Consider the following 21,783-nt stretch of genomic DNA (forward strand, 5'->3'; position numbering starts at 1 on the left):
GTATCTCCCCGCAGTGTTTCTGAAAATTAAAGCTAGTACAAACATGCCCCTTAGAAAGTCGGGCTCTGCGGCTCGCCAGGGGCGCTCCGCGGGAGGGCGCGGCCTGGGCCCCGGGCTCGCCTACAGGCCCGCCCGGGGCGGGGTGGGGCGGGCGGCGGCCACGGTGGGCGTCTGCAGCCCGGGAGAAGAGGAGGAGAGACCCAGGGCGGCGGGAGCGACGCGGGAATGCCTGCCTGTGCAGCCGCCGAAAATGCCCTCGTGCAAGTGCGCGGCGCGCTCGCTGGGCCTTTGGAAGGAGACTGCTGGGGACTTGGAAGCGGTCGCGGGGCTTCCCGGCTTCCTGAGGATCAAGGAAGGGCCCTGGAGGGGAGGGTGGGAGGCCCGGCCTGACGGGATCGCGGGGCGCGCGTCCTCTGGCCCAGCGCGCTGCCCCCGCCCGGGCCCCGACCCAGGACCACTTCTCGGTTCGCCGTAGTCCGCTCCAGCCGGGGCGCACTCCGGCTTACAGCCGCGCTCGCCCCTCCGAGCTCCTTCCTTCCGGCGAACCCGCCGTGTGGCCAAGTCGCCCTGGGAAGGTGGGCACCTGGGCACCCGGGCGAGCGCACGTGGGTCCAGACCAGTCAGTAGGCTAAGCAACACGCAGGCTTCCTGCGCCTCTGCCCGGAGCCCCGCCCCGGAGCCAGGCCACGACCCCACCCCGGAGCCCTGCCCCACCCCGCCGTAGGCCAGGCCAGGACACGACCCCGCCCCGCCCGGAGCCCCGCCCCGCCGCAGCCCAGGCCAGGCCACGCCTCCGCCTCGGAGCCAGGCCACGACCCCACCCCGTACCGGAGCCCCGCCCCGCCCCACCCCGCCGTAGGCCAGGCCAGGCCACGACCCCGCCCCGCCCCGGAGCCCCGCCCCGCCTCAGCCCAGGCCGGGCCACACCTCCGCTCCGGAGACAGGCCACGACCCCACCCCGTACCGGAGCCCCGCCCCGCCCCGCCGCAGGCCAGGCCAGGCCACGCCCCAGCCCCGGAGCCAGGCCACGCCCCCGCCCCGGAGCCCTGCCCCACCCCGCCGTAGGCCAGGCCAGGCCACGACCCCGCCCCGTCCCGGAGTCCGGCCCCGTCCCGGAGCCCCGCCCCGCCCCGTCCCGGAGTCCGGCCCCACCCCGGAGCCCCGCCCCGTCGCAGGCCAGGCCACGCCCCCGCCACGCCCCCACCCCGTCCATTAAAAGCCCAGCGGGCGTCCTTGCCAGCCCAGACCCTCTGGACCCAATCGCGGAGACCATGTCCGTCACAACGCCGCTGCGAGACTGTCAGGTACGCTGAGGCCGTCCCGGCCGCCTGCCCCTCTGCCCCCGGGGCGGCCTGGCGCCGGGCAGGGAGGGGGCATGGCGGCAGCGGGCCCGCGGGCCACCCGCACCCCGTTTCAGGCCGTGCGCACTGCCCTGGCGTAGTTGGCTTGTACACCTGGCCCAGTGCAGAGCAGCCGGTGGACCCCGCCGAGGCCGGGGGCGGCAGGACCTCATGAAAGCTTGCTCCTCGGCTGAGCTGGCTCCTTGGAGCCCCCACCCCAAGAACAGGGGCAGGGAGCCTGTTTTGCAGATGGGAAGGTGAAGGCCAGAGAGGCGAGGCCAGCCACCCTTTATCAACTAATGCCAAGGCTAGAAGGGGCAGCCCTGTGCTACTGACCTGCAGTAAAGGGCATCCCCTTAGACTGTCCCGCAGCGAGCTGGGAGAGGAGTAGGTTGGTGATTGGCAGGTGGCACACCTCCACCACTTGCATTTGCTTGACTCTTGGTGGTTGGTGGCAGGGGTCAGATATCTCCTCCTGGTAATCAGAGACTATTAGTCACTGACTGTTATTGCGCCAACACTTGAACTGGCTGTCTGGAAATCGTTTTGAAACTTTTTTTTTTTTTTGCCAGTCCTCCCTCCTGGGGCTTGAGCTCAGGGCCTGAGCACTGTCCTTGGGCTTTCTCAAGGCTAGAGCTCTACAGCTTGAGTCACAGCACCACTTCTGGCTTTTTCGATGTATGTGGTCTTCATGCTTGCTAGGCAGGCACTCTACCACTAGGCCAAACTCCTGGCTGGGGCAACCAATAGTCTGAGAGAGAGGACCTCTCCTGAGGGCACAAAGCTGTTTGAAGGCTGCTGGAACTCTCAGTCAAGATATGACCTATTGGATTCACACGCGTGTGTGCAAACACACACACACACACACACACACACACACACACACACAGGGGCGCTCATGCTAGTACTTGGGTTGAGCTTGGAACTCAGAGTCAGGACCTTTTTCCCCTTCAAGGCTGGTACCCTCCTGCCTGAGGCACACTTCCATTTCTGGTTAATGGTGGTTAATTGGAGAAGAGTCTTACAGACTTTCCTGAGTAGGCTGGCTACCCTCCTCAGATCTCAGCCTCCTGAATGGCTAGAGTTACAGGTGTGAGCAACCTGCACCCAGAAGATGGTGTGTGTTTAAATTTGGTGGTCTCTGGAATAAGGCCATGTATCCTGTCCTTTCTTGTGTGTGTAGGCATGGAAGGATGCTGGGCTTCCCCTCAGCACTTCAAGCAATGAAGCCTGCAAGCTGTTTGATGCCACCCTGACCCAGGTATGCCTATAGAGGGAGGCTGTGAGCCCTCCCTGGAAGGTGTCTGGGGAGGGTTTGTAATTGTGGAGTAAAAGCCAACACATTGACTGAGAGGTTGTAAAATGCCTTCCTGGCATTCGGCACACAGTGCCTGTGTACTCACCCTTTTTCTGAGGTCCAAGTGTGAGCAGATAGCTGTGGACTCTGCTGAGTATGCAGAGCCTCCACAGGTGTCCAGCAGTGCCTGCTGCAGGCAGGCCCTGTCCATGTGGCCTGCACTGTGAGTATGCCTGCTTTGGCTGCTTTGCACCCAGGAAGGATCCCCTACTTCCTGGAGGGGTCTCAGAAAGAAGGGTCTAACCAGTTTGTTCAACACACAGTGAAACTTGAGTTGAAGGTCCAGTGAGTTGTAGGCAAAGCCAGAGGGCACCTGGGTGCCACAGACAGAAAAGAAACACTAGTGTTTCTGTGAACAGTGAGACCCTGAGCACCAGCTAGATCCACCCAGAGAAAGGCCTCAGGAAGCTCCTAAAAGCTGAAAAAGACTGATGAAATGCCATCAGCTACACCCTGGGCACAACCACTTTAGTCATTTTGACGTTGCTGGGTGCTTTTGAGCTATTAGGCTATCTTAGGTTTCACACTAGTCCAATCTCCCCTTCCTATGCCTCATCACTGGCTGCAGAGTGCCCCGGATGTCTCATCCCAGGCCTCTAGATGCATTCTTCTGGCTTGTGCACTTTTCTGTTTATTGGCAATCTGTATTCTGTTCTGTCACAGACTGGTTCTTTGTTTAACCTCCTCCATCTTTTTTTGTTTTTTTTTTTTAAGGCAGGGTTTCACTCTGTAGTCCAGGCTAGCCTTGAACTTGAGCTGCTCCTGTCTCTGCCTCCCCAGGGCTGGGGTTACAGGCACAACCATCATATGTACATCCCCTGGATCTTATTAAAAATTCTAGAACTGGGGGCCGGGAGTTTGGCCTGGTGGTAGAGTGCTTGTCTAGCATGCACAAATACCCGGGTTCGATTCCTCGATACCACATACATAGAAAAAAGCTGGACGTGGTGCTGAGGCTCAAGTGGTAGAGCTCTAGCCTTGAGAAAGTCCAAGGACAGCGCTCAGGCCCTGAGTCCAAGCCCAAGACTGGCAAAAAAAAAAAAAATTCTAGAACTGGTGATGTCACTATCTCAACAAGGAGCAGTGAGCACAGGTCCTTCCTTGTGGGTGATCTACACTCACCCGACCACTTGCTCAGATTCTCAAAACAACTCCACAATTCTTGCTTCTGATCCATTCCCCTTCATTGCAGACTTAGAGACACAAAGGCTGGACGGTGCACTTACTGGAGTGCATCACCATTTTAATGATTTGGTATGTTGGTTTCTTGTCTTGTGTTGGAGTTTGGTTGGCGCTGAAGCAGTACTGGAGAGCTAGCCCTTCCAGCAATGACTACACCTTATCAGGAATTTATGTCTTCCTGACAACAGGAGGCTGGTTCTGCACAAAGTGCATCTGTGCTGAGCTCAGTGGCTCAAGCCTACAATCACAGGTACTTAGGAGGCAGAGATGAGTTCAGTGACACTCTCAAAAATCCTAAGACTCCTAGTATCACATTAAGATTAGGGGTGTGTGTGTGTGTGTGTGTGTGTGTGTGTGTGTGTGTGTGTGTGTGTACCAGTCCTGGGGCTTGAACTCAGGACCTAGGCACTGTCCTTGGGCTTTTGTGCTCAAGGCTAATGCACTACCATTTGAGTCACATCTCCACTACTGGCTTTTTCTTTGGTAGCTAATTAGAGGTAAGAGTCCCACAGACTTTCTTACCCAGGCTGGCTTCAAACTGCAATCCTTAGGTCTAAGCCTCCTGAATAACTCAGATTATAGGCATGAGCCACCAACTTCCCTTCAGTTAGCTAGACCACAACGATATCCAGTCAAACTCTGGAATTGATTTGTTTGTTTATTGTCTGTCATGGGGCTTGAACTCTGGGTCTGGTGCTGTCCCTGAGCAGTTTTGCTCAAGGTTAGCACTCTACCATTTTGAGCCACAGCTGCACTTCTGGTTTTCAGGTGATTAAATGGAGATAAGAATGTCACAGATTTTCTTGTCTGGGCTGGCTTTGAACTGTGATCCTCAGATCTCAGCCTCCTGAGTAGCTAGGATTATAGGGCTGAGCCACCAGGAGCTGGCATAATCTCGTGTGCATTTATTTAATCTCTTCCTAGAAGGTCAACTGTGTCTTTCAGTTAAGAGTCCAGAAAGCACTCAGTGTTCCAAAAGGAAACCTAGCCCTTGGCTATACATGTGTGAGACACACACTCATACATCTAAGCTCAAAGGATGGACTCAGAGGCAAGAAGTGCAACCAAAGTGAGACTTCAGCAGTGGTCTTACAAGATCAGGTGTGCCTACAGTTATACCTACCATGTAGATTCCCCCTCCCAAATTCCCCAATGGTCCCAGAAATATGGGCTCATATCTTCTCCCCAATATTGCCTGAGCTAAATTACTTCCTTTGGAGCAGTTCAGGTACTTAAGTGAACTTCAGAAGGTTGGCTGCCTACTGGAAATGGGCCTAAGGTTGTTTCCACTTCTCTCTGTTCCCCTGGGACAGTGAGAGGAGAGGTGTGCTTTCTGACCGACAAACAATTCTTGCCGATTTCCTTTTTATTACAGTCTATTGTTCCTCTTAACTAATTAGCCACTCCTAAAATCCACCCTGTTTATCCATGGGCTTAACAATTAACATTGTATGCACTTGTCATATCTGTAATCACTATGCAAGGTCATTTCCCACTCTGAACCAAAGGCCTTGTCTTGAAACTAGACCCTCCTCCCCCCCCAATTGACATCATCTCTAACCCATGTGTCTAACATGTATGAGGCCCTGGATTTGATCCTCGGCATCAAAGTCAACAAAATAAACCACCACAACAAATCTGGACATGGATGCCTGCTTTTGCCTATGTAAGGACTCCACAGGGACACATTTGGGGACACATTTGTCTTACCTTTTTTCTTTCAGTATATAAGATGGGCCAATGACAAGAGTCTCGGTGGCATCGAGGGCTGCCTCTCAAAGCTCAAAGCTGCTGACCCAACCTTCGGTGAGTGGAAGATTCCAGCTCTCACTCCCCAACCCTCCGTCACTTCCTGCCCATGTGAAACGGGCAGGGTAGCTGAGTGACAGTGTGGGGCTGGAATGGACACAGGTGTATAGGGAGTACCAGCTGCTCCCATAGGCTGCCAGGTCCTAGAGGAGGCTCCTTTCTAGCATTTTCTCTAACCCCCATCAATTCTATATGAAGATGAGAAAACTGAGGTTCAGCCCAGGGCTGTCTGGATTCAAAACCCCTACCCTTGGAACACATGAAATGACTCTGGGTTCCTTTGTCAGGAGGCTAGTGAATCTCCCCCACAGCTGCTAGGGCAGAGCCTGGCGCACACCAGCCTTGTTGTAGGGAGCAGATGAGGTGAGGACAGGGCATTCGGGAGCCCCAGGTGAGTGTCCCCAGTGCAGGGTGAGGTTCCAGGCCTAAGAGTGGACTGGTAAGGGGAGCAAAGTAGCAGGAACTTGACTTACCTACTGCCATCTGGCCTGCGAAAAGCAGGGGCCCACTATCCTGGCAAGGACAGAATGTGGAGAATGTGGGTAAGCGTGAAGCCAGCCAAGCCCAGCCAGAGCGCGCAGGCAGTGCCTGAGCTCAGTTCTGAGCAGCCACGCAGCCCAGAGCAGAAACAGGGCCCATGGGTGGCCCTCGCACTATGACTGGATCGCTGGAGCCAGGCCTTCAGTCTTTTCCACCCTTCCTCCAGCCATGGGCCATGTCTTGTCTAACGGCTTTGAACTCTTGGGTACTGGAACCTCTGTGAAGCTGAACAAAGAGCTGGACCTGGCAGTGAAGAAGATGGTGGAGATTTCCAAGGCCCAGCCACTGACGCCACGGGAGCAGCTGCATGTGTCTGCGGTGGAGACGCTGGCCAAGGGGTGAGGGGCCTCTTTGGGCAGGGGGCTGATGTTCCAGGCTGTGGGGGTGAGGCCATCAGATGTCTGGGGAGGGGGCAGCCTGAGAATGACTGTCATCCCATTGCCTGCCGGAAAACTACATTCTCAGAGCTGCTCTGTGCCCCTCCCTGCCTCCACCCCACTGAGTGCCAAAGGAGAAGGTTATTGGCTAGGATTCCTGCTCAGAGTGACTTATTATGTTTCATTGTATAAGCTGGTTATTCATTTATTTATTTTTGCAATACTGGGGTTTAAACATAGGATTCAACTTGCTAGGCAAGTGCTCCACCACTGTGCCTCAAGTGAATTGTTTTGTGACAAGAGTCTTAGGACAGGCCTCGGATCTAGTGCTCTGACCTTTGCCTGCCCAGTAGCTGTGATTTCTGGTATGTGATGCCATACCATATTAAACTAGAGTCTCCTCCTCCTCCTCCCCCTCCTCTCCTCTTCCCCTCCCCCCTCCCTCCTCCTCTTCTTCCTCCTCCTCCTCTTCCTCCTCCTCCTCCCCCTCTTCTTCCTCCTCTTCCCCTCCCCCTCCCTCCTCTTCCCCTCCCCCTCCCTCCTCCTCCTCTTCCTCCTCCTCTTCCTCCTCCCCCTCCTCTCCCTCCTCTTCCCCTCCCTCCTCTTCCCCTCCCTCCTCTTCCCCTCCCCCTCCCTCCTCCTCCTCCTCTTCCTCCTCCTTCTCCTTCTCCTCCTCCTCCTTCTCTTTCTCCTCTTCCTCCTCCTCCTCTTTCTCCTCCTCCTCCTCCTCCTCCTCTTTCTCCTCCTCCTCCTCCTCCTGACACTGGTGTTTGAACACAGGGCCTAGGCATTATCCCTTAGCTTATTTGCTCAAGTCTAATGCTCTGCCACTTCAGCTACAGCTCCATTTCTTACTTTTTGCTGGTAAATAGGAGATAAGAGTCTCCTGGACTTTTCTTTCTGGGCTGTCTTCAAACTGAGAATCTCAGCTCTCAGCCTCTTAAGTAGCTAGGATTACAGCCATGAGCCACTAGTGCCTGGCTACACTGATCATTATTTTAATTATAAAGAGTAACAAAATCCAATTATAAAACTATCTAGAAGAGAGAAGACAGCATCTGTCTGCATGCCAACACTTTGTGTTGGTTGATTTTCTATCACTGTGGTGAAGTGTCTTGAGATCATGCACGCAGAAGGACAGAAGAGTTGCCTAGGCCCAGGGTCTCAGTCCATGGCCCGTCGATGCCCTTGCTTTTGGGACTGCAGTAAGGCAGAGCGTTGTGGCAAGTATGTGGCAGAGGAGATGACTCACCTCATGGCAGCCAGGAAATGATGTCAGAAAGGATCCAAGGTCCCAATGTTCCATTCAGTGCCCCTCTCCAATGACCTGACTTCCTCCCCAGGACTTCCTAAATGTCCTACCAACTCCCAGTATCCCACAGGCTGTGGGACCAAGCTTTCAACTCTTGAGCCTGGGGGCATGGTCAGTATGGATGCTATAGTATTGAGAATATGGTCACTGCCTCCCAGCTCATCAGCCAACTTCCTTCCATACTGACCTCCCCAGCCTCCAAGACAGCAGTCAAGACCCCCACAGAGCCAGTTCACCTACAGAGCAGACTGGGAGACTGGACATCTTGTCTGCTCCTCATGTGTCTGGACTTCGTATTCAGTGTGGCTGAAAAATTTCTTTTGCTTTCTAGGAACTTCTCCAGAGCCAGCGACATATGGGAACAGATTCTCCTAGACTATCCGACAGATATGCTGGCCCTGAAATTTGCCAACACTGCCTATTTTACCCTGGGCTACCTGGAGCAGATGCGGGATTCTGTGGCTCGCGTCTTCCCCTTCTGGACACCTGACATTCCCCTTAGCTAGTATGTGCCAGTGGAAATCACATCTCTCATCTTCTGTCCTCAAAACATAAAAACTCTCTTGGCCATTCCATAAAAATAGGGAGGCTAACGTGCATGTCCCCTTGTTCCTAGGAGGTACAAAGCTTATCTATTTGATCTTGACATAATCCTGTTAATGAGGTGTTCTATGTGTAATAGGACAGGATTGTTTGGGCGGCATCAACAGCATCTCTGGGATCATTTTCCCCAGAGTTTATTGCAGTGAAGGTTTGTCACCAGTACTCATGTTCATCCTAGAGGTTGAGGGCTTTACAGTCACAGGTCATGCTCCCTTTGGGACCCCAGCTAGCAAAGCAGCTGTCCTCTCCATGCTGCCATCACTACCAGGGAAACAAAAGCTCTTTGAGGGATCTGAGCAAGAGTCACCAGGAGGACAGATTACATGACCCAATGCATGCAGGGGACTTGGATTGAAGTGTCAGTTTGTCAGAGAAGCATTTTACCACATGAGCCATGGTCCCAGTCCTTTTGCTTTGAGTTGGTTCTTCAGTTAGAGTCTTGTAATTTGGGCTGGGACTGTCCTCTGTGGTCCTCCTACCTCTACAGAGTACCTGGGATTCTAGGTGTATGTCATCATGACCACCTTCAGTGTTCTCTCCCTTAAGCTCTCTCCTGAAATGGATTTGAACTCAGGGCCTCACACTTTCTAGGCAGGTACTCTATCTTGTAAACAATCCTACCAGCCAGAATCAGGATGTCAGCAAGGCCAGTTTCCCCCAGAGGCTCGAAGAGTGTCCTTAGCCAGCTCCACTTCGGGTGGAGGCTGGACCCTTTTGGAGTTCTCGGTAGCTGAATGTCTCCAATTTCTGGCTCCTTCTTCACTGCCCTGTCCTTTTGCATCTCCACATATCTGTGGGGCCTTCTGCTTTACAAACAGGAAAGCAATGAGAATCGGGACCCAAGCCATTTTCCCTTGATTATGTGTGCAAAGATGGTCTTTTCTCGGGTCCCGGGAACCAGGGCTTCAGCAGATCTTCAGGGGCACTCAGTTTCAGCCTGTTTTGCCATTTCATCTTTTTGAGCCATTTTCTCTGTTTTTAGCTGTGTGAAAGCCATGTACTCTTTTGGACTGATGGAAACAAACTTGTACAGTCAGGCAGAAAAACTCGCCAAAGAGGTACGTGGGTCCTTCTCCAGGTGTCTGTCCCTTTGGAATGGGGCGGCATGGGGTGAGGGCCACCCCTTGCGCAGCTGTGGGTTTGCAGCAGTTATGTCTGGTTCCAGCCCATTCTGGGAACTGCCAGAATGGAAACGAGTTTGATTCCACTCTGGCTCCCGGAACCCCAATTTGCTGCTGGTAGGCCCCGGCAGAAACGCTGTGGGAGTGGGGGTGTAGAGAAATGGGTAGAACCTTGTTTCTTTTTCCTTGCACTTTTCCTGAATAGCAGTAGCAGCAGCCCAGGAGCCGAGCAGTGATCCCACACCTCGGGATTTCCTGACCCAGCTACTCTTCCACTGAGCGGTGGCCGTCCTGCCAACAAGCCTGTCCCTTGAGCTCTGCCACTGCCACAAGTGCAGAGCCAGTAGAAAGCCTGCTAAGATGGCCCACTGAACCCAGGCCCACACTGGGCCACTGGGCTCTTCCTGGAATATGTTGACTGGACATGGAGCTTGTTGGGCATTCCTACCTGCCTGGGCTAAGAGCTGGGGACAGGCCTGGGAGCAAGATGGCACATGCTCTAGGAGCCCCTCCCTATTATCCCTGTGGGAGTAGACTCTAAGGTCCAGGGAGAGGCTGCCATTCACACTGGGCCAGGCTTGGGACTGGCAGTTTATGTTTGCCCACTTCTGCCCACATGACACCAAACTCCTTATTGCCTAGAGAAGGGGACCAAAAGTCAGGAAAGGCCAGACCAGAGCTTTACCCAAAGGTGGGGTCAGATCCTCACCCAGATCAGAGCCCTGCCCCAGAGGTGGGGTCAGGTCCCCACCCAGGCCAGAGCCCTGCCCCAGAGGTGGGGTCAGGTCCCCACCCAGCCCACAAGGTTTGGTGACTATCCTTTAAGCTGACAGGAAAAGACCCCAGCTTCCTAGCTCCCCAGCTGTGCCACTGGGGATTTTCTCCCCAGCTTTGCTGTAGTTGGCACAAGGCCCCACCTCTCCAGGAGGGCACCCTGGGCACCCTCTGGGGGTAGTGGAGAATCCAGAGCCCACATTCAAGTATCAGCATGATGACTGCCTGCCTTTACTCTGAGTTAGGCTGGAGACTCCTTGAGCAGCTCCTTGTCCACCTTGGCCCATGGTCAGTGACAAGGCACTAGTACTACCTAGGGATGAGGTACAGGACTGTCCCTCAGAGGTCATTGCAGTGGGGCTCTCCAGTTGGATGGCACCCATCTGCATACCAGAGTGTTGGCAGAAGCTCGGGGATGGGGAACATGGCCCACTGATGGGGCAGGTTTCCCCAGAAGCCTTCCAGCAATGTCAATTCAGGCCTTGCAAGGAGCAAGAGAGGTAGAGCGGCCCTGCCTGCTCCTCATGCCCTCACTTCTGCTATGCCTGAGCTGTAGGCCCCGCCTGAACTCTGCATACAATTACTGGGCAAGAAGGCTAAGCTGGGACCCTGCCTATCAGCGCAAAGCCAGCCACAGCAGGCCCAGCATGGCTACAGAGGCCTCGCAGGTTTCAGCACAGCAGGTCAGCCCAAGTCGGGCAGGGCAGGAAGAGCAGAAGGTGGCTAGATAGGAGAGCCCAAAAGGAAGTCTGGCCTCTTCCCAGGGAGCTTGAGAGGGCCCCAAGCTAGGGATGAAGCTGACAGTGAAAGCCATGGCAGGGCTGGCAGTTCTCCCTCTGGTCTGTCCTGAGTGAACACAGCATGCTGAGCAAGGACCCTTGGGGTCCATTGAAATGCAGCCCACAGGGTCCCTGCAAGGCCCTGAGTGTCTTGGGAGGATACTTTCTTGCCCCAGGTCCTATGGGCATGGAAGGTTTGTGAAGGTTGGGGGGGAGCAGGGAGGTGGGGCTTGCTGTGTATCTGTAGCCCAAATCCCTGCAGCAGGTGTCAGGCTGGGACAGAGGGCAGTGATTCTTGAGATCTGGTGTCACCTCTAGAGTATGCAGGAAACTGAGGCAGCAGATCTAGGGCATCTGTCACTTGTGGGGGGTGGGGGGGGACCACTGCAAGCCCCAGTTTACTACCTTGCACCTGGCATCTAACAGGCACTCAGCAAAACAACTAACTGGGCAAATAAATAGGTAAGCAATGCCACCAGGAGGTGAGAGCCATTCCATGTGACACACTTGCTCAGTGGGACACTGGAGCTCAGGGGTTGTATGAACAGCCGTTGTCGTGGATAGCTGTAGTGTTGGAATTGCTGTTCTGATGGTTGGAAGAACCTCAGGACATAGGAGTGTCATGGAAGAATAAAGGCACCAACTGGAAAGGAACTCAGCAAGACCAAGTTTACTTTGTAAAAGGGTGTATTCTAACAAAAAGGAGGCATGCAAGCAAACTGACTAGGCAATCCAACCAGGTTTTGTTCTTAATGTATTACTGCCCTTTGTTCTGACTGATCAGAACTTAGGTTCCCACTCTTGCACAATTGGCAAGTTAGGAAAGGATTAAAAGTTTATCTGAGCCATTAGCCAGTGTCAGGATGCCTAGTTAAAGCAGGAACTTGTCAGAAAAGCAATTCTTTATCAAGTGGCACTCACCATTGATTCCCACCTCCTCAGTCCTTAGATAAAGAGTCCATTTTAAATGTCTTGTTGTTATTCTAAAGGGGTTACAGTTACATAAGTCAGATAAAATGTACATTTCTTTTTTAGTTGTTATCAAGTGCTATACAAAGAGGTTAAGTCAGGGAATAAGCACAGCTCTTTTTGGACTCTGTCACCCTTTCCCTCATTCCCTGTCCCCACCCATGACTTCTGTAGTTCATTTTTCATGTAGCATCCAGTGAGTACCGCTGTGGCATTGTTTTGCCCTTTGTCCCTCCATTTCTGTGCTTCCCTTACCCTATCACAGACAGATGGACGAACAAACACCACAAAATAAAACAAAAACTTGTTTCTATTTCCTGGAGTTCTTTTTGATATTACTTTCAGTGATCAGACTCATAGGCATTCAGAAGCAATTCTTTTCTTTTTTTTTGGCCAGTCCTGGGCTTGAGCTCAGGCCCTGAGCACTGTCCTTGGACTTTCTCAAGGCTAGAGCTCTACCACTTCAGCCATAGCACCACTTCCGGCCTTTTCTAGGTATATGGGACTGAGGAATCAAACCCGGGTCTTCGTGCATGCTAGGCAAGCATTCTACCACTAGGCCAAACTCCCAACCCTCAGAAGCAATTCTTACTACAGGACATGGCTTAGCTGAAATAGCTCCCAGCAAGATGATGGTTACTCCTAAAATGACGAGTCGAGCAACCACTGTGACAGACAAGATTTCAATTTTGTAGGAGTCCAGAAAGCCACCTGTGTGGCCACAGGATTATCCCTGGAAAGGCATAGCCATGAGCCCGGAGAGTATAAACGGCCTGTGCTGTGCTCACATACAGGAGGAGACCGAATCAGTAGCCCCTCTGCCATGGGGAAACAGGTTCATAGGAGTTGGGGGCATTAGTGATGAGCCCTAGCCTTTAAAAGCCCCCAGAAAGTCAGCTTCCCGAGCCTCAGTTTCCTCCCCTATAAAACAAGCAGAGTCCCCCTGGGTAGCACCTGTGGTTGGCATTGCAGGCTGCTGGGCTCCAGGCACCTGGGAAGTGGGGTTGGTTGTTGGAATTACAAAGCACTGTGAGCCTGAGCCCAGTTCCCTGGTGGAGGGGTCCTGGCTGTCCCATGCGCCAGCCACGGCAGTCTGACCAATGCACCTCTCTCTGCGCCCTGGTCTCCCTGTACAGGCCTTGTCGGTAATGCCGTCAGATGCGTGGTCTGTGCATACCTTGGCTCATATCTACGAGATGAGAGGGGAAGTCAAAAACGGGCTGGAGTTCATGCGGGGCACCGAGGATCAGTGGAAGGTATGGTTCCTGTCAGCGGTGGTGTGCCCAGACATTGCAGGCTCGCATATGAAGTCAAGCAAGGCGTTATGGACAGAATCCCAGGTTTCACTTAATTCTCAGGGAATTGGGCTTGGCTGGAACATGTCCCTGACAGGCCGAAGGAACCCCTAGAGCTCCGTGACCAGTGTTCTGCCCCCCACCACACCTCCCGGCCAATACCTTCCAACAGTTACCAGGAAACTAGAACTGTATTAGCCCCAGGCATTTGGTTCTGAAAGGAAAAGATCAAAGGAGCTTGGCAAAGCAGGGCATAGTGGTTCCCACCTGTAATCCCAGCTACTCAAGAGGCTAAGATCAAAGGATCATGGTCCAAAACCAGCCCAGATAGGAGAGTCTGTGACTCAATTAAGCACCAAAAAACCAGAAGTGGAGCTGTGGTTCAAGTGGTAGAGCCCTAGCCTTGAGTGAAAAAAGCTAAGGGACAGTGCCAAGGCCCCGAGTTCAAGCCCCAGCACTGACACAAAGACAAAACAAACAGCTGAATGGCAGTCAGTCCCTCTCCGGGTCATAGGTTTTGCTACCTGACTGGACTCATGAGTGCAGTTTCCCACACCTAGAATATTCTGGCAGGACCAGCTAGAAGGCCTGTACAACTCTGCCTTAGGATGGCCTCCTTGGGGAACCAGCCTACAGAGGGGCAGCGGTGACCTCCTCTTCTGGCTCTGTGGGTTTTGCCAGCACCACGCAGTGTGGCTCTGAGCTGGTCAGTCCTCATGGTCTCCTCCAAGGGCCTGAGCTGCTGGGGTGCATGGCGGGTTCCAAAGCTCTGAACTCTTATTCCTTTCCCATCAGTTCACCCAAGGGCTGGGAGATAGAGCCTGAGCTGCCAAGGGACCCCAGGGCCCATCCTGCTCTGCTATTTCCCAGTATAGGGATAGTGAGCCCCATGTCCCAGCTTCCCTTGGATAAAGGCAGGCATGAGGATTGAGTTTCTGCACTGAGAGATGACAGGCGACGATAGTACCCCTGTCTTTCTCCACATTCTTTTTTTTTGGGGGGGAGGGTGCCAGTATTAGGGCTTGAACTTAGGGCCTGGTTCTTAGCTTTTGTGCTCAAGACTGGTACTCTACCACTTGAGCCACACCTCCATGTTTAGCTTTTTCCTGGATAATTAAGAGTCTCAGAATTTCTCTCTGGGCTGACTTTGAACCATAATCCTTAGATCTCAACCTCCTGAGTAGCTAGGATTACAGCCCTCAGATGTTCCTTGAATTCTCTTATTCTTTCCACAGACCTCCGATATGCTTGCCTGCCATAATTACTGGCACTGGGCTTTGTACTTCATTGAAAAGGTAAGGCGCCCATCTCTTTGGAGAGACTTTCCACAGCCACAGTTTGTGTTTGCACACAAGATGGCGTCTTAGGCAAGACATCTCTATTTCTACTACTTTCCAGGCTGAACCACTAAGGAAGCCTTCTTGCACACACATGGTGACCTCTTTGCCACTGGCCCTCTCCCCCCAGACTGAGGCATCTCAGGCGGGGTGAGGGGAGCTGTGCCATGAATCCTTGGCCCCATGATTTGGTGAGGGTTCCGTCATGAGCCACAGCTCATGTAGGCAACAAAGGCAGTACCCACACAGCGTGAGTCTCCCTCAGCCACCATGCTTGGGGCCAGACTTGTTTCCAATTTAGGAATATTTGTACGTGCATAATGACATTCCCTTGAGGGACGGAACCCAACTCTAGACATGAAATGCATTTTTGTTTCATGAGCACACTATACACACAGCCTGTGTGTGTGTGTGTGTGTGTGTGTGTGCGTGTGCCACATCTCCACACAACACTCTACTTTCTTGACTCTATCTGTGTTTTGACTGTAACTCCCTCACATGAGAGCAGGTGTGGTATTTTCCACTTTTGATGTGGGTGTATCCTCTCTGGACTTACTTGGGGGCATTTCAAATTTTGGGGTGCTCCCACCCTGAGTTATATTTTCTAAAACATGGTGACTCATGGGATTTGACCCTCAGAGCAGCTTAGGTTCTGCTGTCTCCTATGGTGGTGGTCAGAGGAGGCTTGACTCCCCCGCTCCTGCTGTCCCTGTGCTGTCCCCAAGCCCAGCCCAGCCCCTGTAAGGAGGCCACATGGAGGGGCACCCCGGGTGGGCAGTGCTGGTGGAAGGGCTTGTCTTGTCATCCCCTTTGGCCTTCTCCAGATGTTAATCATGACAACTTTGTCTCCAGGGTGAATACGAGGCTGCACTGACCATTTACGATGACCATGTGAGTATGGCGGTTCTGTGTGCTTTATGACACAGCCTGCCTGCCCTCTCCCACAGCCTGGAGCTTTAGACTGTCCCAGCCAGGGGGGACGGCTGGAGCCCAATCCTTCAACGGTTGCTTTTTGCCAGGATCAGGGGATTGGGAGTCTGAGCACTAGAGACAAAGTCAATGTTTTGTTAAAGTGGGCCTTTTGAGGGCAGTGGCTGCTTGGGAAGAAACGTGGAAGCAGTGGCTGTGTTCTGCGAGGTGCAGAGTCCATCAGCTCCCCAGGGTAGAAGCATGGCTGGGGTAGACAAGTCTCCTGCCAGGGCTGGGGGTGACAAGCGCCAGGGCCTGCCTGTCCCTGTGCACTCAGTGCAGTGGGCTCCTCCGTCAGGCCCGCCTGGTACTCATCTGCTGCCTGCAGCCCTGGGGGAGAGTGGCACTCCTGATGGTTGGCGATGGTGGTGGGAGCGGCTCTTGTTGGCCGAGGACTTGCTCCGTGCAGGCTTTGCTCAGGGACCCCATAGGCTGACTCCAGCTGGCTCTTTGAGCCCAGGCTTGGGTGTCCCTTTCTTCTAGGTCCTTCCCAGCCTGCAGAACAGCGGAACCATGTTGGACATGGTGGATAACTGCTCCATGCTCTACCGCCTTCAGATGGAAGGTAGTTACACCCCTTCCTTCCTGGGACCTCCCAATCCCCCCGAACACACAGTGAGGGGAAGCAAGGGCTGTGTAGCCGTGGATACCAGAGGCACAAGTGTTTCACAGTTTGCCCAAGCGGCAGCCCTGGTGGCTGCTGCTTGCTCTTCTAGCCCCCACCTGACCATGACAATGACAGATGGTTCTCCCAAGGCCTCCAAGCTCAGTGGGAAGCAGGGTTGGGCCCTGCTGACCCCAGGGGAGAGAGGCCCAGCGAGGCACTTCAGGGACCCAGGAGAAGGCTGGGGAGCTTTTTCCGGAAGGTTCCAGGCAGGTCTCCTATTGAGAAATGTGCGTGCAGATGCTGGGTGCAGCAGGCAGTGTGGGGCGGATGGTCCTGCAGGCAGGGCACAGCGGCCAGCAGCCCTGAGGAATGCGTGGGAGAGCACTGGGGTGCAAGGAAACTGGGGTAGGGGTGGGAGCATGTGCAGAGGGCTGGGTGTGGAGTGTTCTAGAGCCTGCTGGGCCTTCCAGAGACTGCTGTAGTGAAGGAAGGCTGGGGCGCTGGGCCTAGCCACTGGTCATGTGGTGAAGGACACAGAAAACAGACACTGGACAGTGAGGGGAGGCCTGGGTGAAAATGGACCCCCACCCATCTGTGAGGCCTGGCAGTCCCCCCTCTCTGGGACAGAGTGTGAGAGCCATGTGGAACTTTCCAGGCTCTGTTGGGCTGGATCCCTAGACTTAAATGTGAGAGGCCGGGGGGGGGGGGTGTCTCTCATTTCCTCTGTGTATACAGGGGCAGCTTGAGAGATGGAGGGTGTGATTTATTCGTCCTATGACTTTTTATTAGCACGCAATACTTATATAAGGGAGTTTCATTGCAACATTTCCAGAATGCACTGCAATTTAATCCCTCCATTATTTCCCCTCACTCCCTCTCACTCCTCTTTAACCAATTTCAACAGTGAGTGTGTGCATATGTGTGTGTGTGCGTGCCTGTCCTGGAGTTTGAACTCAGGACCTGGCCATCCCGTTCCTTAGTTTTTTTGCTCAAGACTGGAGTTCTGCTTGAGCAACAGCTCCACTTCTGTTTTTTTGTGGTTTTTAATTTTTTTTTTTTTGCTGATTAACTGCAGATAAGTCTCACAGATTTGTCTGGCCAGGCTGACTTCAAACCAGGATCCTCAGATTTCAGCCTTCTGCGTAGCTAGGATTACAGGAATGAGCCACTGGCCTAGCCTTTTTTGCTAGTGGTTATATTTTTTCCATTCCCACGCATGCATATACAGTACTAGACCATATTCACTGTCTCCATTGGTGTTCCCACTCCTGCTAGGACCCCTCCCCAGCAGGGCCTGCTTTACTTTCCTGCCATTGTTTGGATTTCAGGGTGCATCAGTTATACCATGGAGGTTCCTCCGCATGTGCACAATTTAACTCAACTGGCTTTTGTTGAGCACATATTAGATTCTAGTGATTGCATTTGCAGTAACTACTGGAAAAAGTTTTAAAGTGTACCGGGAGTTTGGCCTAGTGGTAGAGTGCTTGCCCAGCATGCATAAAGACCTGGGTTCAATTCCTCAGTTATCACATACATAGAAAAGTGGTGCTGTGGCTCCAGTGGTAGAGTTCTAGCCTTGAAAAAGCCCAAGGACAGTGCTCAGGCCCTGAGTTCAAGCCCCAGGACTGAAAAAAAAAAAAAGAAGTTTTAAAGTATATTTGACTGCTCAATAATCTCTAATGGTTTTCCTATTTTCCTTTCTATATTTATTGTCTTTTTTTTCTTTTTTTTGCCAGTCCTGAGGCTTGAACTCAGGGTCTGGGCACTGTCCCTGAGCCTCTTTTACTCAAGCACTCTACCACTTGAGCTAAAGTGCCATTTCTGGCTTTTCCTGTGTATGTGGTACTGAGGAATCGTACCCAGGGCTTCATGGGTGCTAGGCAAGTACTGTACCACTAGGCCACCCTCCCAGCCCTGCATTCACTGCTTTTTACTAAGCAAGGGCATCTTAAAGTGAGACCCACAGGCCTGGCCACCAGAATGGGCTGTGTGGGTTCTGAGGACAGCTTGTGGAGGGCTCAGTGCCTGATGCCACAGCCTTCTTCCTGTCTCCAGGGGTGCCAGTGGGCCAGCGGTGGCAGAAGGTCCTGCCCATAACCCGGAAGCACAGCCGAGACCATACTCTGATCTTCAACGACGCACACATCCTGATGTCCTCCTTGGGGGGCGGGGACTCCAAGACCACAGAGGAGCTGCTGACCACCCTGAAGGAGGCCAGCGAGTAGGTGGTCCCTGAGCCCCTTCTGGGGAGTGGGTGAGGCAGATTAGGCTCTGCCACAGTGCCCTCTGGGGCCCTACTGGTGAGCGTGGACTGGGGAATGCTCAGTGATGACCACTCCCAGCCGGGCACCCCCAGACGTGTGTCCCTGGAGGCGGCTTGAGCCTCTCAGGTGTGACATCAGGGTGCCTGAGCCCAGAGCTCTGCCTCTCTGTCCCCCAGAGGCTTAGAGCTTCAACGTCTTGGAGACCATGCCACAGGAGACAAAACAGAGCATGGAATCAAGGGCAAGGAGCGGGCCCCTCCCTGCTCCAAGCCCATTTCCTCTCTGAACCTTGGGTGGAGGGGAGCCAGGAGAGGCTGGATTGCCACAGCCACCTCCTGCTGCTGGTTGTAGGAGATGGACTTGTGTTGCCAGGCCTTTGCCTGCTTCTCTGCTATTAGACCTCTGTCATGCCCGCTCCGCGGATAAATAGTGAGGCCAGCAGGTACAGCAGGCCAGGTGACCCAGCCAAGTGTCCAGCCAGATCTGATTCAGAGTCCTGTGTTCTCCCATCTCTGGCTGCTTTCCTGTCCCTGAACTCACAAGAGCGGGGCTGGGAGAGGACCTTACCCTAAGTCTCCTGGGCTAGGCTGGACCTGTGCCCTGGGCATGGATGCTGAGGCTCTGTCTTGGTGACAGGGACCCCGGGGAGAACTGCCAGCACTTGCTGGCCCGAGATGTGGGGCTGCCTCTGTGCCAGGCCCTGGTGGAGACTGAGAACGGGAACCCGGACCGTGCCCTGGAGCTTCTCCTGCCTATCCGGTACCGCATCGTGGAGATTGGGGGTAGCAATGCCCAGGTGAGCAGGGCCATCGCGTGCCCAGCGGTGTCTGTGCCCCACCAGGTGGACGTGTCCTCACCCCCTCCCCAGGTGTGGGCCAGGGGCACCCTGGGCTGCCGTGAGGCCTGCCCCTCGCCCACTACACCAGTGCCTAACTTGCCTTCCTGTCATTGCAGAGAGACGTCTTCAACCAGTTACTGATTCATGCAGCCCTAAACTGCACATCCAGTGCCAATAAGAATTTGGCCCGGTGAGCATCTGCCCCTCGCACTGCTGGGCATGGGAGGGGTCCCAGCTCATGGCTTTCCCCGAGGCAGCACCCGAGGCTGAAAACACATGATGAAAAGAGAATGTTTGTTCTATGTCAGCAAGTTCAGTTTCACCCAAGGAGGTCAGCCAGCTTCCACCTAGCAGCCCAAATGCCTGCCTCCCTAGCCCACTTCCCACTTTAGTTCAGCTGAGCTATACAGATGGCCAGACATCCTGCCTTTCTAGACCTCCTGCCTTTCCAGGCCCCTGGGCCTTTGCATGTGCAGTGCCTTTTGCTTGGGTTGCCTCATTTCCTTTTCTTTCTCCGTGCGTGCGCGTGTGTGTGTGTGTGCGTGCGTGCGTGTGTGTGTACAGGCTTGAACCTAGGGCCTCATGCTCTCACTTGTTTTTTTCACTCAAGGATGAAGCATAATCACTTGAGACACAGCCCTCCATCTAGCTTTCTGGTGGCTAACTGGAGATAATAGTCTCACAGACTTTTCTGTCTGGGCTGGCTTTGAACTGCAATTCTCAGCTCTGTCTCCTGAATTGCTAAGATTATAGGCATGAACCAAATATGCAGCTAGAGGACAGAGCTTGTAAGAGGTGGAGCCTCATGGGAGACGTTTAGGTCAAGGAGCATGGCCCTCCAAGGATATTAATTCCCATTGTGCTTTGGACAGTAGGACAGCACCTAGGCGCAGAGTTCAAACCCCAGGACCAGCACACACACACACACACGCACGCGCGCGCGCACACACACACACACACACACACACACACACACACACACACACACCCGTATGGACAGAGTGGTTTAGCTGACATTTATTGTCTCACAGTTTGGGAGGCTGGGATCTCTAGGAAGGGCTGGGCAGGGTTGGGTTTGGTGAAGCTTTTCTCTTGCCTCACGAACAGCCATGTTCTTGCTGTGTCATTTTTCTCTGAGTACTCAAAGTAAATCCTTACCTGGGCACTCATCCCATGGTGAGGGCCCTCCCTCAGGACTCCCAAGACTCTGCTGGCCCTTTAGTACTTGAGCCACACCTCCCTTCTGGCTTTCTACTGAGTCATTGGAGATCTGGGTCTGGGATTCACCTGCTCACCTGAACCTCGATCCTCACACCCCAGCCTCCTGAGGAGCTCGGGTTACAGGTGTCTCCACAGCTCCCAGCCTCTTGTCTCTCTCGTCTTCTGCATGGGGCTGTGGCAGGTGGAGCCTGCTAGAGCCCCTGGCTCCCCAGGGTTGACAGGGCCACACTGATAGTGCCGTATGTGGCTTAAGGTAGCATCAAAATGCTCTCAGCTGGATGTCTAGTTCTTTCCTGCTAGCACTGCCCCCACGTCCTTCAACAGAGCCTCGTATGTCTCCTCAGGAGCCTTCTGATGGAGCGGGACGCGCTGAAGCCCAACTCGCCACTGACGGGGAGACTCATCGGCAAAGCAAAGGCCATCCACCTCATGCTCTGACCGGGGCCAGCCGGTCCTTCCAGGCCTCCTTCTGCTTCCTGCTGGATTAGGGGACAGCTGGGGCTACTCGCTAGGGTGGTTAGAGGGTAACATTTGAAAATATGATTCTGAAATTTCTCCCAGGCCTTGCCCAAGGTTCATGTGCAATTAATTTTTGTTTATTGTCCAGGTGACATACAGAGAGGGATTACAGTTACAAAGCACAATGAGTACATTTCTTTTTGAAGAGTGTTCCTTCCCTCATTTTCTCCTGCTTTCCCGCCCCCACCCCCCCATGTGCATTTTTGAGGCCCCAATAGCAACTGGGGTTCCCACCTGTTATTTACAATTGCTTAGCAAACTGTCTTCCTACTAGTGCCTTTCACTTCCTGACTGGTCAGAGGGTGGAAAGCAGGGCGGGGTGGCTGGCTTAGCTGGGAGCCCCTGGAGGTAGCTTCCCTGGCCTGGTGCCCCTTACCCAGCAGGCAGGGGAGAAACCCTGCCATTTCCTCTTATTTTCCACAAGGGCCTGTGGCCTCAGAGGCAAGGGAGGATATGGAGGAGGAAATGGCCTGCCTTAGCTCATAGCCTGTCTATCCTTACTCCAAGTCACTCCACCTCCTACCTTTTGCCTCAGTCCCTGCCCTCTGCACTCACCATTTTTTCAGGAGG

At 53.7% G+C, this 21,783-nt stretch overlaps 1 protein-coding gene across 3 annotated transcripts; it reads left to right on the top strand.

The window, feature by feature from the left end:
- The first annotated feature begins 1,206 nt into the window (after positions 1–1,206).
- On the top strand, positions 1,207–21,144 carry Ttc38 (tetratricopeptide repeat domain 38). 3 transcript variants are annotated; one of them, XM_090328895.1, is made up of 14 exons: positions 1,207–1,304; positions 2,524–2,601; positions 5,604–5,685; positions 6,395–6,566; positions 8,249–8,422; positions 9,503–9,578; positions 13,300–13,419; positions 14,694–14,753; positions 15,648–15,686; positions 16,248–16,329; positions 18,427–18,592; positions 19,272–19,431; positions 19,590–19,663; positions 21,039–21,144. In XM_090328895.1, exons 1-14 carry the CDS (start codon positions 1,272–1,274, stop codon positions 21,130–21,132), a joined length of 1,410 nt encoding a protein of 469 aa, XP_090185021.1. In that variant the 5' UTR covers positions 1,207–1,271; the 3' UTR covers positions 21,133–21,144. The 3 variants fall into 3 exon arrangements, with proteins under 3 accessions (XP_090185021.1, XP_090185022.1, XP_090185023.1); XM_090328896.1 differs by lacking the exons at positions 1,207–1,304; positions 2,524–2,601 and adding an exon at positions 3,806–3,951; XM_090328897.1 differs by lacking the exons at positions 1,207–1,304; positions 2,524–2,601 and adding an exon at positions 4,040–4,129.
- The last annotated feature ends 639 nt before the right edge of the window (positions 21,145–21,783 follow it).

This window comes from Megascapheus bottae, chromosome 2 (genome assembly GCF_031878675.1).
Source record: "Megascapheus bottae isolate mThoBot1 chromosome 2, mThoBot2.hap1, whole genome shotgun sequence".
NCBI classification, from domain to species: Eukaryota; Metazoa; Chordata; class Mammalia; order Rodentia; family Geomyidae; genus Megascapheus; species Megascapheus bottae.